This window comes from Cyberlindnera jadinii (genome assembly GCF_001661405.1).
Source record: "Cyberlindnera jadinii NRRL Y-1542 unplaced genomic scaffold CYBJAscaffold_5, whole genome shotgun sequence".
In the NCBI taxonomy this organism is placed as follows: domain Eukaryota; kingdom Fungi; phylum Ascomycota; class Saccharomycetes; order Phaffomycetales; family Wickerhamomycetaceae; genus Williopsis; species Williopsis jadinii.
The window spans coordinates 266,930-281,203 of record NW_017963656.1 but is presented as its reverse complement, the minus strand read 5'-3'; the positions used below and the strand labels follow the sequence as shown (position 1 = coordinate 281,203).

Below are 14,274 nucleotides of genomic sequence, written 5' to 3'. Positions count from 1 at the left end.
TCAGAGCTTTCTTCTGAGCTTTCCTCAGAAGACGAACTTGAAGAAAAACACAAAGAAGAGACAGGTTCATTGACAATTTCCGTCACTGTATTATCAGAACCGGTTTCAAAACGAGTCATTGTAGTACATTTATCGTATGTCTTAGTAATAGTGGTAGTCACCGGTTTGTCTGTAATCTAACTGTTAGTATTGTTGCATTTAAAGCCAACAGTGTAAATGAGTGATACTTACTAACTCCAGAACCATCACCACCAGCACTTCCTTGGATTGGAGTGTGAGTTCTAGACAACTTTACCGTTGGTGTATAACCACTAACACATTCAGCATCGAGAGTGATTTCAGATTGGTAAGATACATAACTTGCAGTATTCAGAGTGTAACCAGACCACCACAAACGTGCACCTGCTGGAACACTGCCGAAAGTGATTGTCAAGGTCAAACCATCTCGACTTAGTGTCGTTGATTGAATCTGCACAGGATGTGCATCTGTTGGGAAACCAAAGCTATTGAGACTGGTTGTGTAGTACAACTGGGAATCATCCTTCACAATTGTGTAGTATTGCTGGTTAACCGAGAAACTGAAAGTTCCACTTCTAATGCCTGCGTTTCTGCACACACTTTTTGGAGGAGCAAAGTAGTAATTTGTATCACCTCTCATAGTGATTCTACTGAAATATTGATTTTGATCAGTTTCTGAGTTTGAAAAGCTTACAGAACTGGAAATATCACCATTGAAGGTTACCACGTTGCTTCCGGATTTCCAATGATTTGCTGCATCGATTGTTTCAACTCTAGTGCCTCCATCAAACACAGTTAAAAAGCCAACAGTTCCTGACAACGATTGATAATCGTCAAGATTTGCAGTCACTTGACATTTAACTACCGTTTCCAAAGAACGTCCGCCAGCCTGATCAACAGTACAAGATGCCAGAGTTTGACCATTATCCATCAAGATATCAAAGTTGTTAGTTACCCTTGTACCTTCTAGAATTCTGATCTCAAAAACATATGGCATATTCAAGTAAAAATGGTCACCAGTGTTAACTTTGGAGGTGTCAATTGACCAGGAGAGCTCTGTATCATAGAAACTCATTGGTCCACCATTCAAATAACTTGTGGCATCCACATAATTGCTATTATATCTGATGTAATTGATGGCTGTGAATACACCATCAACATCTTTACAAGAAACGAGAACTGTGAAAATAGAAAAGGCAAGTATCCCAGTGATGCTAGACCAATTCATTGTAGAAACGTGTTTCGATACTGAGTGTGAGAATCAACTTTTGAACGAGGATTGCACTCAATAGTCGATATTTATACAAGATAATGGTATATCATCAAAGATCCCAACTGATCGACTTACCGACGTAGCAAGGTCTAACACATGTGATGCAGCTTGTACTTAAACAGCGTGATGTAGTATTCCATCAAGTGCATTGCCTCTAGCAGAGTGTAGAAAGACAAAAAGTAAGTTCAACATCATGTGTACTCTATATTTGGACACATTGCTTTGGGAATCACCTACGAAGTCGATCCAACAAGGTTTGTTATTACAAATACAAAATGGATTACCAAGAGGTGCAGTTGATATTTGTTTAGGACATCATGAAGCATGGTTTTTCATGTATAGAGTGCATAATTGGTCATATTCGAAGTCGACAACAGACAACAATTATTTGAACTTCCCTGTAATTATGACTACACGGTAAAATTCTCTCCAGTCTTTGCTCACGTCATACTCGAATCACAATTGAATAATTCATAAGGCAAAATCAAGCATACAGTCTCGAATCAGCTAACAATCTAGCAAAACTTCTCATAACTGTGTAGCAGATCATAACCGTCTTCCTTCGGTTAAGTTGTAGCTTATGCAAGTGTTCAAAAGCAGATAATTCTCTACGTCCGTGTCGAAACTTTCTCCTGCACGTCTTGGAGAAACCGAATTGGCAGTTCCGCTTATGAAATTATTTAAGGCCTCTAACATCAAAGGTGCTCAAACGTTAATAATTCCTGTTCAGATCTCAATCTGAATGCCGCATTGTATCCGCATATGTAAACTCGATGTAAGAGCATCATATTGCCGATTGACGTATTTTAAACGGCTTTTTTTCAATGTATGATTACCCAGACAGAAGTTGTAGTTCTCGAGAATTTCAGTAATAGGGACCAAATTACTAAATTTATAACCTATTTGCATGTAATTCGCATCCCAGTCATTCGATATGAAGATTAAAGATCGAAAGTTTTCAAATTTTAACGGCTAAATCCTTGGAAATTGTTCGATAGCAATGCAGAGGATGGTGCAGTCCCCCGAATTGACGAACTTGATGCTTTTGAAGTTTGACATTTCAACAAACAGACGCTTCATGTAGGATCAGAGGTAAGTACAGATTTTGTATTATGGTGCAACACAACTGCAAAACTGAATTGGAACTGATCTTCTCAAAATAGACGATCTGAAAACAGGGGACTGGTGCCATGGAGTCAACAAGACAGCAGAAGAAGCGGAGGTCCGCCTTATGCAGAGGTCTTTAAGCGAAGTGCACCATTTTAGAAGAGCTACAGAGGCCAGTCACAAATATGTACGTAATACATATTTGTAAAACCATAGTTCTAAAATTGCAGATAAAGCTATCAACTCTTGGCCAAAGGTCAATGGTCTTGCACTTTGAACTCTAATGGTGTTCAGTACGCAGTTTTACACACATAGTAACATTAACATGAGGTGACGAATCCAAACAATGTGTGAGCCCAGTACCACGATTGCTCAACTGATCCCTCATTTACGATGGGGGGGGGGGTACTATCCATACGCAACCTGTTCTTGTTCTCCAGAATGAAAGAGTTATATGAAAAGAAAGTTGCTTAGAGAACCTGCAATCAATAATTCACTCAGAACGGCTGATTCTTGGGGGTACAGTGGGTCCAGAGCTGGAAAGAAGCACCACCACGAACTTCAGTAGATCCTGCAAAAGCGCTCCAGACAGCGCAGAATTTGTGACCATCTATTTCTAGCTATAGTGGTATTAAACATGTGGTAATTTGTAGTACAGTGGACTGTCACCTGTGCCTTGAAAGCCCTTTGATACAACGTCAGTATGGTAATCTGAAGCACAACAAGGCTGTAGGAAGACGCCATTCATTGCACTCAATGTTCCAAATCTGTACAATGTTCTAGATGCTTTGAAAATAAAGTATAATTTTAGATTTGATTACTTGGAAGAAGATTAGTAGATCTGCTGAATGTCTAATATAGCACGGAATGTACTTTGGGTTCAAAGTCTTACTGTGGGAATGTCTCTTTACGTTATTGCTTCATATTTACCAACCTCACACGTTGCGTATACCTCAATATAGTAAAGTTTATACACAGAAAAGTTCATAATCGAAACCAATATCCCACAAGTGTCTGTAGTTTAATATAATGTACATTGGGGGTGCAATGCATGGCTTGAGTGACATACATTTGATTCAAGAGCTTCGTAAGTAGAAAGTAACTACCCTTCTGGTTGGGGGTTTTACCTATTGACCGATACAGAATCACAAGTTCTTGTGCTCATAAATACATCTATTAGTTTGGAACTATTTGTTGTTGACGAGCTAAAATAGTACGCTGTGCACATCCTTAACAGGCAACGGGGGCATAATACGAGCGATGTAAATATTTTGAAGCTACTTTTATCCGAAATGTATCGTACTCAAGTAGTATACATCTTTGCCAGTGAAGTGCTGCTTAGATAACCTCTCATATAGGTTAACAGGTCCTTAACACAGCAACAGTTCAATACAGCTAAAGATCGATATACTGGTTTATACGCGACCGTCGTTTTTTAATGCAGACGTGTATGTCGATCTAGAGGAGGTGGTCTCTTAAGGGAGAGAATAGTTAGGACTACACCAGCCGTATTCAGCAAAAAACTAGGTTGACTAATGAACTTAACTTAATAACTCCGTACAACCCAGGCGAACCTGCGAACTGATCTGAGAAGAGCGCAAACTTGCGTTAACGATAGGCCGAGTTCGAGCGAGAATTGCAGAGTGTGCTACGCCCTTTGAACAGTATTTCATTTATCCTTCAAAGAACTATCGAATCAACCTGCTGATACGATGCCCAATGCTTTACAAGTAGTGGACAGTGTCGTCGTTCTATGATATTGCTATGTGATGTTTTATCGACTAATCAACACGATTGTGAGACTTTGTTCAAGCTTGTTTAAAAGAATGTATAAACACTTTTCCGCTGATCAACTAGGTTGAAGTCTAAAGTTTATTAAGTACCATGGCCTACCATATTAATGAAACATAATTTGAGTTCAAGACACTCCATTATCTATAGCTGATATAAATGGATTGTCATTAGCCAGCTGTATAGACGCTTAGTAAACAACTGCACAGACCAGAAATCGCGGGTTAACTGATCTGCATCAATGATGCAGCCGAACAGTTGCTAAGTGAACAAAATTAGCAAGGAATGAAAGAAGATAACTCATCTTTTTAACGTATGTACTTTGTAGGTATTCACAATGGCCGGGCAACATAGGAAGCAAATGGCCAAGCTACTATAAATTTAAGATGCAGAAGAAAGTTTGCATTACGACCGGGCTTATGTTTAATAAGAACAGTTCCAAAAACTATTGAGAGATTTTGCACAGCTGGTGCATCTCAATACGAGATACAAGCGATATGCAGAATTGAAAACAAGAAGTTAGCCAGTAGTCAAAACAAGTATATGGAAGAGGGAAGGATGAAAATAGAAAGGACGTAGCTGTTGTATTAGGTCACAATATGTGGGCATGGTGAAGGTCTTCTTCAACTTTCAAATAGACTCTGCCGCGTTTCTGTAGAGTGCTGTACATCTAACCACAGGTCCATGCTCTCCTTCACATACTGATTCATCAGAACTTTCAATGCTTCGCGAGATTTGATGAATTTCTCAGGATTATTGTCGAAAAAGGGCTTCAGCGCCAAGATCAGAAGTTTTCCTATGTCCTCCAAGTCAGTTTCATCAACGCTGCCAACTTCGCTATACATTTGCTGAGATCCTTTCTTCGGGTCTGATTCATTCATCGACCTGTTGAGAATTTTCACACGAGCCACGATATCTTGATCAGAAAGAATCGTATTGGAGACCTCTTCATCTGATGGGAATAATATCTCATCGATACCCATCAGCAGTGGGCTGGTCAGTATCTTTTCATCCAATGCCAATTTTAATAATCTTGCAAATTTCACCTCTTGATCTCTGAACTGATATAGATGTGTTTGTCCTTCATCACATAATACGTTTGAAAATGACCAGCACTGCTGGATCAACGATTTTTGATCACGAAGTTGAGAACTGGTCTCCTTCACCAACTTCACAAAATCCTCGCCTTTTAAAGAGTGATCAGTCCCTGTAGTCATCCAAAAAAGAATCTTAAATTTTAGCAGCATAATTTTGAACTCAAGTTTAAACCATCGTATAATGTTTGTGAATAAATTTGCAGAGAACCTAACCCATATTACTTTGATGTTGGTCAGATTTTGTGCAACCACATGTTGATGTAGACTATCCAGAAGAAGCGTCACTTTACGACCATTTAAAGATGAATCTATTCGCTTGATATATTCCCAGAAGATTTCTGTTGTAAAGCCGATCCCAGAGTGGTAGCATCCCTCAATTTTAGAAGGAGATACAATCAATGGATCCCAAACCTCTGTACCATCAGCGTTACTGCACACTCCAACGGTAAATACATCTCTTGGCCCATCCTGTGGAACTACTGTATTTGTAAGCATAAATTCATCCATGAAGAAAACACTGTTAGAAGGTTCATGTTCTAAAAGCTTTCGGAGATGTGTGATTTCTTGCAGCTTTGTCGTGGAAGCCATCGAACGCTGGAAAGTTTCCACGTTTGATCTTTTGTGCTGTAACCGACTCTTAAAGTGGTATACCCAGCCGTTTGATTTCACTTCCTTTTTCACTGCATCTGATTGAGATGGGTTATACAACTTGTCGAATGTAAACCACTTCTGAATAAGATCACGTTCAGTTACATGTTGATTTGCAAACAGTTTCTGTTCATACCACATTTCCAAACATTTGTCTACTTCACCATTTTTCCTTTCGTGTACTGTCTTGAATGTAGACCTCGAATCAGTTCCAAGTTTATCGTATGCCTCTCTTATACGGTCTTCATCATTAATCCATCTGTTAAAAGAAGACCTCGTAATCCCAAAGGTACCCTTTTGGGTAAAGTGTGATACTGTACGTTTCTGGGATGAGCCATGCGAATGATACCAGTCAAGAGCCTCAAGTTTCTGAGACACAGTTGCACGAGCTGGTCTTCCAATTCTTTCCAATTGGGAAGAGGATAGTTGTGATGTGGCTACCAAATCAGGGTAAGATGAACTGGGAATCCCCTCCGGAAGTGAAGACGGTGGGAAGCCACCTGTTTGTGACGACAGTAGGCCACTAGCCTCCTCCTTTTGTTGAGAGGAGTGATGAGTTGGGTACTCCAATTCAAACTGATCCAAATTCATTTGATGTCTTCAAGCCCATCACCATCAAAAACCCAAATTACCTGGAGCGTTCAAAGAACAGAAAAAAAAAATTTCCGCGACGCGAAAAATCAACACTGAAAAAAAAAACATACTGGTATACGCAACACCGGCAACAAATGGCCTCAAAAGTCAAAACTTGATAAGCTTACCGTTAACGTCCTTGCCCATCTCGCCAGGGGTTCTTGTTATGGCTGGTGAAGGAGTGAAGACCAAGTAGTCGTTCAAGTTGAATCCTGGAGTCTTTAGCCTGTTCTTTGGAGTTCCCGGGGTGACGCCTTTCTGTTGACTCGTTGGGACCTGTAGCGTGTTCTTGATACTTCTTGAAGGTGTAGAGGTCAGGTTCTTGTACTGAGCAGGCGATGGAGACGTTGCGAGAAACATCAAGAGATCTGCGCCTTCATCCCTTGTAGATTGGCGCTTTGGGGTTGAGACGGTATTCTTGGACTGTGCAGGACTTGATATGTGGATCTGGGTCTTGTTTGTAGATGCAGAGTTGAACTCGATGGTTGTTTTCTGAGCTGGTGGAGTCTTTGGCACCGGCGGTATGAGAAACTCGTCGTTGTAGATGGGAGACGATGGTGGATACACAGGGCGCTTAGCAGGAGAGTCGTTTTCAATGTCTGTTTGGCTCGAATCCGTCACGACGGATTCCAGCGAGCGCTTCTTATTCAACTTTGATGGCGATGTTTTCAGCACGTTCGTTTGATGGGAAGACGCTATCTCAGTTGGGGCGGCAAGCGTACGCCCCATTACAGCGGGTGACATGTTCATACGTGTTGAAGAACCGCCACCGCTCAATACTGAAGCTGCTGGCGAGCTGCTATACGTTGTTCCGTTCTTCTTCTGTAAACGAGCCTTCAAGTTCGTTTGCGAGAGCCTCTTCTTCAACTGACGCGTGATCCTGGCGAGCTCTGCTCTCTTCAAGATATTCTCGGCGGCAACGTCCTCTTGTACTGTGCTCATTTCTGGTGGTTTCCTTCGCGTTTGGTTATTTGTTTTGTCTTGTTTCCTCTCTTACTTGATCAGTGAATCAGGGGGGAAGGGGAGTTGATGATGATTTTAGAGTGGGCCCTGTCTCTTTTGAGACATTTTGAACAGCGAAAACGCGGGAAAATTTTATACGCGGTTAATTTGACTTCCTAAAGCGGAAATTCAAAGAACAGGAAGAGCGAAAAGCACCCGGTTGAGACAGCATTGTGTGTGTTTACATGCTGTAATGTGCGAGGGGCTACAATTGGAGCTTTTACCACTTGAAGAGCGATACAGGTGATGGTGCACCAAATGCTGAAGGATATTGCGTGCCATTTCAACGACAGAGCGATTGTGGAGACAGACTTCGTGTACTTGCCTCCAGATGAGGAAGCGCACCTGGAGCCTGTTTATATGGGTAGTGGCAGGCCTAATGTCTCGCTGTTTCCTATAAAGCAGATAGATCTGCACATTCGAAGCTCTCCAGGCTCACAAGAGACCTCGAAGGTTGTTATACCTGAGAGTAGTCTCACGGAATACACTACAGTGGAGAACTATCTACAATACGGACCACCTGCAGGGCATGGGCCCGTGCTCCAACTTGCCAAACACTTGCTTACTTCTCTTCAAAAGCCACCTTATGATTTGGATTATCTTGTAACAACAGGATCTGGGGACTCACTTACAAAACTGCTGTCCATATTCACGTCTCCTGGGGATACGATTTTAGTGGAGAACTATTCTTATACGCCGATCTTTGGTCCAATGGAGACTTTAGGAGTGCGTAAGATCCCATTCCCAGTTGTTATGGCATCCAATGGACCTGTGATCGATATTCCTTCATTGGCAGAGATCTTGGATACATGGGGAAAAGGCGTGTATCGAGATTTGAAGATGCCAAAGGTCATATACACAGTGCCAACCCAGAATCCCTTGGGACTTACGCAGCCTGTATCCACGATGAATGCCTTGTACAAGATTTGCCAAAAATACGATATTATCATTCTTGAAGATGATCCAGACGGGTACATTTCGTTTAAGCATCTGGAATCATTTGAGAATTACAAGGCTTCACTGATGAGATCTTCTTATTTAAGTTTGGACATTGACGGAAGGGTATTCAGAATGGAGACTTTCAGTAAGCTTTTCTGTCCAGGTATCAGGCTGGGGTTCATCGCTGGTCGTACAGAGGCCATGGTAAAATTGCTGGACTATAGTAAAGTATTTACTAAGACAGCATCTGGAATATCTCAGGCTGTACTCATGAAGACAGTTGACTTTTTTAATGATGGTGGCAACGATGGTTACTTGAAATGGTGTTACGAGGTCTCAAAGGAGTATAAGCGGAGAAAGGACACGTGGTTCAGGACGATAGCTAATTTGAAGTCTGTCCAGTTGGGGCTGCTAACCCCAGTGGAACCAGATGGTGGGATGTTCTTTGTTTGTAAGATCCCATTTGTGCAAGATTCAGCACATTCCATTCAAGTCGAAATGGAAAAGTTCTATTACAAATGTCTGAAAGCAGGGGTGATTGTTATTCTGGGTAGAGAAATGACATGGGACAGTGGATTGAAAGATCAGGCAACGTTCATAAGACTTACTGTTACGAATTTGGCAAATTTAAAAGCCTGTGAAGAAGGTGCGTTAAGATTAAATCAAGCAGTTTTGGAGTATTTCGACGCGGACAGTTCATAGCGACAGACGATCAGAACAGCACACCATAACTCAGGCTGTACAACAATACATAGCTGGTGTCAACCATTCAATCCATCAGTATTTGAGTTACAAACGAGTAAAAGCCAAAATTAAAAGCAAAATCCAAAAAAAAATAATGGATCCTATGAGATTCGAACTCATGCATCTTACGATACTCGATCTTGAGTCGAGCGCCTTAAACCGCTCGGCCAAAGATCCATTTGATGTTTTTGTCCCTTCTGCAGAAAAACACTTCGAAATCTGCCACATTACATAATCACAAAGGTGTTCAGTTACCCTACCACGAAGCTTGTTTCCGCCTATACCTCGAATCTCACCCTCCTCTGTCTTTCTGGCCAATTCCGACCTTGAAGTTCCACCGGGCGTGCTGCATGTAAACAAAAACAGTGCAATGTTGCTTTTTCCCTTTAGCAGTTTCACTTCATGTCACCTTCTACAGAGCAAAACAACAAGTGCCAAAGGACGTTAGCAAAGGATGGGATTGTTCAGTACAAAGAAATCGAGAAGAGTAAGCTCAATGTCGTTCTCTAAGTGCCGTGAAGGAAGGCGAGCAGGAGCTTGTGATGTGATCTGTGTCCTTCCTCGTGTGTGTATACATTTGTGTCTCTGTCGACTAACATGAAATTCGCAGTCAAGCAATAGAGTACCAGACCTGAGTAGGTACTCTAACCAGCAGCCCAGTGCTCCACAGTCGTACGGTAATGACCATTACAATTCCAACATGGCGGCTGCCAGTGCCCTTCGGACGTATTCGTTGAACTCACAGTCTTATGGCCCTCCTGCGACGAGTCGTCAGCATGGTCGCTACAGCAGCACAGGGCGTACGATGAGCCTCTCGTCGTATAGGTCTGACTCGCTGTCATCTCTCAATAGCCGGGGGAGATCGATGAGAGGATCAGTGAGACCTGAGAAGATTGTGATCAAGCGTACAGAGACGAAGGACGAGTATGGCCGCACAACGTCGATCACCACTGAAACTATTCGGACGCTGGGGAGCTATGACCTCGTTAAGAGGGAGACAGAAGACGTTCTCCAACCTCCTCCACAGATATACCAGAGCAATGGCGAAAATGAGTTGGACAGCATACTGGAGGAGGATGAGAGTACTGACAGTCGTGAACCCAGAACAACAAGGACCAAGAAGGCTACACAGAGGACTATGAGTCCAGTCAGGAGTATCTTAAAGAGTGGGGATGGAAAGCGTCCTAGTAATAAGGAAAAGAAAGTCATTTTGGTTGGGGATGACGATGAAATCAGCGATGGTGGTAGCATATATTCAGATGCTTATGACACCCTGCCGTCTAAGTTGAAATCGTCTTCCAAGGCTGTGTCGAAATCAGCGTTGAACGCTGCCTTGAAACAAACTGCTCCATCGAAACCAGCTGCAAAGTCAATGACAAGACCACAGGCCAAGTCAGTGAATCCATCAAGGAAATCGATAACGCAGAGTGGGATGAGCCAATCAATAAACAGGTCCGAGCAACGTCAAAAACAACAAGGTCAACCACAGCAGCCACTGGATCAACAACAGATGTATGATATTGCTTACAAAGTTGCTATGGAGAAAGTCTACGGTGGTGAGAGGGAATTCCCAGAACCACCAAAGGCTGGTGGTTTCAAGAGCTATTCCTTGAGAGGTGACAACCCTATGTCAAAGAAGGGTAGTGCTTCATCTCAAAAACTGAGTCTTTCAAGAACTAACTCCATCTCTTCATTGACACAGAGGTTCTTACCTTCAAAGTCTAGCAAGAAAGAGAAGAGCGAAGTTGAAACACATCGTTCAGAAGATTCATTTGAAGGGTTTGAATCCACAAATGTTCAAAACCTAGCCTCACCAGAGAGAGTTATACCTATTGACTCTACGCAGTCGATAAACTCACAACAACTGGATGTGGGCACAAATGCAGCTCTAACCAATGCAGCACTGACAGTGGATACATCAACAAGAGAAACCAATGCTGATTCACCGCAATCAAGAAGAACAGATTCTGTTTCTGAGAATGCAGGACAGTCTCATGAAGTTTCGGAACATAAGAATGCTAAGAAACATAAGAAGAAGTCTATTGCGTTGGCAACTTTCCAGAAGGCATTTGGTCACCCAGGTTTGAAACATATGTACCCTGAACATACAGAAACTCATATTACAAAACAGGAAGAAGTCAAAGTTCAAGAACCTGCCCTGAACACAAATCGTGAAGCCATTGTTGAGAGCTATGCCCATTCCCAAGAGCCTGCTGTGCAGGAGACTTTTGGAACGGTTGAGACTGAAGCCCACGAAATACAGGAAGCTGTTGGATCACATAACTCCAAAGAAGAAGAAGAGGAGGAGGAGGAACAAAAAGATGCCTCATCTTCAGCCCAACGTACGCGTACTCGTGAACAAACAGGATTTGCTCTCCATACTATGAGGGATGTAATACACAAGGAAAATAAAGCTACAGAAGCACCAAAGAACTATAACACTCAACTCCATGGACATTTTGAGACTATTGATGCTCCTGCCGCAAAGGATGACCGAACTGATGGGTCTACTCTCATGGCCGAGAATGGAATCAGTGAAAGTGATATTCATGAGTATGGTAGCAGTGGGCCTGTTCATGACACCCTGAAGAACCCAATAGGACAAAGTGCCTATACCACACAACCTACGAATGCTGCAGAATCTACAACGACCAAACCAAAAGCAGTCAAAGAGAAGAAGAAATTAACATTCAAGAGATTGATTTCCTTTAAGTTTTGAATTCGGAAACATTGTTGATTAATTTTTTAACTAATATTGAGCACTGTCAAAGTTGCCTTTTTGATTCTTATAAATCACCACATCATATTCATTATATCAACGATCCGTCGTTACTTGGTAGCTGCAATTGGTTTGTAAACCGACCATCACTTATTGTACCACTGGTTATAGTTTCCCCTGTTAACCAGCCTGGAATCGTTTCAGCGTTTGCCAAACCTTTATCACAGAGCTGATGTAACCCACCAAACACGTCTGAGCCTTGGAAGGTTAGTTTGACCCTTGGTTTGGAGCCTTTGAACTCCTCTATCAAGTCAAATTCAATGCTTTGTATTGGGACGATGCTTGAATACTCGTTACAGTGCTCATCACCATCTTCATCATAGTCATCATGTTGCGATTCCACAGTTTCGTCATTCTTCTTTAATCTCTTCTTACCTCCTTCGTAGGACTTTCCCTTATTTTGATTATGACTTCCTTTGAATCTCATCATGGAGATTCTCTTGTTGACATCCAGCTGTGTCAGATGCTCATTTTTCTTGAACGTACTATGTAGCTTAACATCATCAAAGGGTGAAATATCAACTTCACCAGCAGCATAAGGAGCCCAAGGACCCAAAGATTCAGTATGCCTTGAATTACCAGCGATAATGAACGCACTCTCCAAATTTTGTAAGGGTCTCAAAGTCTCATTGAATTGTAACTTGACCTCTTTCCTCAAGCTCTTGGATAGCGCACTTTCCAAGGACTGTACGACAAATTCAGCTGCCGTGTCGTTGATGCCCTTTGCTTCATTGATGAGTAATTTATCACTGTTCATTGGTATTCCGACAAAGATCGGTTTTCTTGTGGAGAGCCCATCACTGGTATTACTAAGCCCTTTGAAGTCAAATAGCTGTATGCGAATGATGATCAGAGGATAGTGGGGGTGCCTGGAGATGTAAATATGTGTGAGATACACCGTTGACAACGTATCAACAAGGCACTGTAAGAAATCCTGTGGACTATCGATATTCGTCACAAGCTTCGCTCCATCATGTGATGTGACAGTAGTGACGAACCATTGGAATGCATTGGTTTTTGAGACTATGAGTTGAGAGTCCAAGGTTGCCAACTGTAGAAGGTTTAGACCCTTGGGATATATGTCCACGATGAGTTTGTCCACAACCCTTCTCTTCGATATGGAGCCCTTCTGTACTTTCAGCTTTTCCAGCCATTGCTTGTATGCAGAGATGAATTCTGGCTTGGACTGGCCCATCAATTCAAGCAGTTCTGCCGTAGGTTTGGGTACCGTTTGAGGAATCGTCAACCATAGCAGTGCAATGTTGACGAGCTCAAGTGCTTTCAACCGTGAGAGAAGTCGAGAAGTCAGAACAGGCGTGGTCTTCGGGACAAAGGAATTACCAAGCTTAAGTGTATCCATGGCCACTGTCCCTAATTGAAGCTTGCACGAGGAGGAATGAAGAGTGAACTACGGACGCCAATGTAGGCGTTGTTGTTGTTGTTTGTTGTTGTTGTGAAGTTTCCCATCCCAATACCGTAACCGGGGAAACGGTGAAAACCCAGAAAAAAACAAAATGCCCTGAAATCGGAACATCCCGAATTTGGGTATATTCTTAAAAAAACAGAGTCTGCTTACAGCTGTTATCAACCACATTAGCAAAGGATGGCTTAAAAGCGAAGAGTATATCCTACAGTTGAGTGTCATTACAAAGGGTTCACTGGTGTATTAGACGTGTTGGTTGAATCCAAGAGCGCACACCACATATTAAGGTATTGGCCCTGATAAGCTGACCAATATCAAAGCTTGTGAGAACAAGAGAAGACGAGAGCAAACACCACTCACAACAGCAGATACACATGTTGCCACAGTGTACATACTTCATCCCATCCTCCGAATCAAACACACCCTCCAGCCTCAATCAAGCACGCTCGGTCTTTCTGACACGCGCCTTCATCTCGTCCACCCTCTTCAGCAGCTTCTCTGTCTTAGCCTGCCTCTCTGGAGAAACACTCATACAATCAGCACCACTCCCCACCGTCTCGTCACGCTTCTTCTCAATTGGAATACTTTCAGACATCTCTACAACCACCGTTTATCGCTATCGTCCTTGCCACCAAAGATTGTCTTGTGATGATAGACATTCTGATAAGAAATGGTTCCCCACTGCGGTGCGTACCGTTACCGTTGGTGTACGGATGTTTCTTGACCTGTTTTTGTTTCTCCTTCCCGCCCAACAATTTCTTAAACGAGCGCCATCGCTCGCTCTCTCACGCATCACCAGTTCAATCAAAGCAGAAACACC

General features: G+C 42.4%; 5 protein-coding genes and 1 non-coding gene across 6 annotated transcripts; 1 reads left to right on the top strand and 5 right to left on the bottom strand.

The window, feature by feature from the left end:
- Positions 1-157: 157 nt before the first annotated feature.
- On the bottom strand, positions 158-1,246 carry CYBJADRAFT_162093 (uncharacterized protein; the record flags this gene model as incomplete). The annotated part of the gene is made up of 1 exon (XM_020213664.1): positions 158-1,246. The coding sequence occupies one exon, from the start codon at positions 1,244-1,246 to the stop codon at positions 158-160; it is 1,089 nt and encodes a 362-aa protein (XP_020070935.1).
- A 3,566-nt stretch (positions 1,247-4,812) lies between these two features.
- Positions 4,813-6,525, bottom strand: CYBJADRAFT_172665 (uncharacterized protein; the record flags this gene model as incomplete). Its single annotated transcript, XM_020216374.1, has 1 exon — positions 4,813-6,525. The coding sequence occupies one exon, from the start codon at positions 6,523-6,525 to the stop codon at positions 4,813-4,815; it is 1,713 nt and encodes a 570-aa protein (XP_020070934.1).
- A 150-nt stretch (positions 6,526-6,675) lies between these two features.
- Positions 6,676-7,509, bottom strand: STB1 (Stb1p; the record flags this gene model as incomplete). The annotated part of the gene is made up of 1 exon (XM_020216373.1): positions 6,676-7,509. One exon carries the CDS (start codon positions 7,507-7,509, stop codon positions 6,676-6,678), a length of 834 nt encoding a protein of 277 aa, XP_020070933.1.
- A 318-nt stretch (positions 7,510-7,827) lies between these two features.
- CYBJADRAFT_172663 (PLP-dependent transferase) lies at positions 7,828-11,971 on the top strand (the record flags this gene model as incomplete). Its single annotated transcript, XM_020216372.1, has 3 exons — positions 7,828-9,154; positions 9,745-9,796; positions 9,868-11,971. The coding sequence occupies 3 exons, from the start codon at positions 7,828-7,830 to the stop codon at positions 11,969-11,971; spliced, it is 3,483 nt and encodes a 1,160-aa protein (XP_020070932.1).
- CYBJADRAFT_t78 lies at positions 9,348-9,429 on the bottom strand. The gene has a single exon. It is a non-coding gene; the product is annotated as a tRNA-Leu (tRNA).
- Positions 11,972-12,062: 91 nt separating the features above from the next.
- On the bottom strand, positions 12,063-13,391 carry CHL4 (Chl4p; the record flags this gene model as incomplete). Its single annotated transcript, XM_020213663.1, has 1 exon — positions 12,063-13,391. One exon carries the CDS (start codon positions 13,389-13,391, stop codon positions 12,063-12,065), a length of 1,329 nt encoding a protein of 442 aa, XP_020070931.1.
- Between the last annotated feature and the right edge of the window lie 883 nt (positions 13,392-14,274).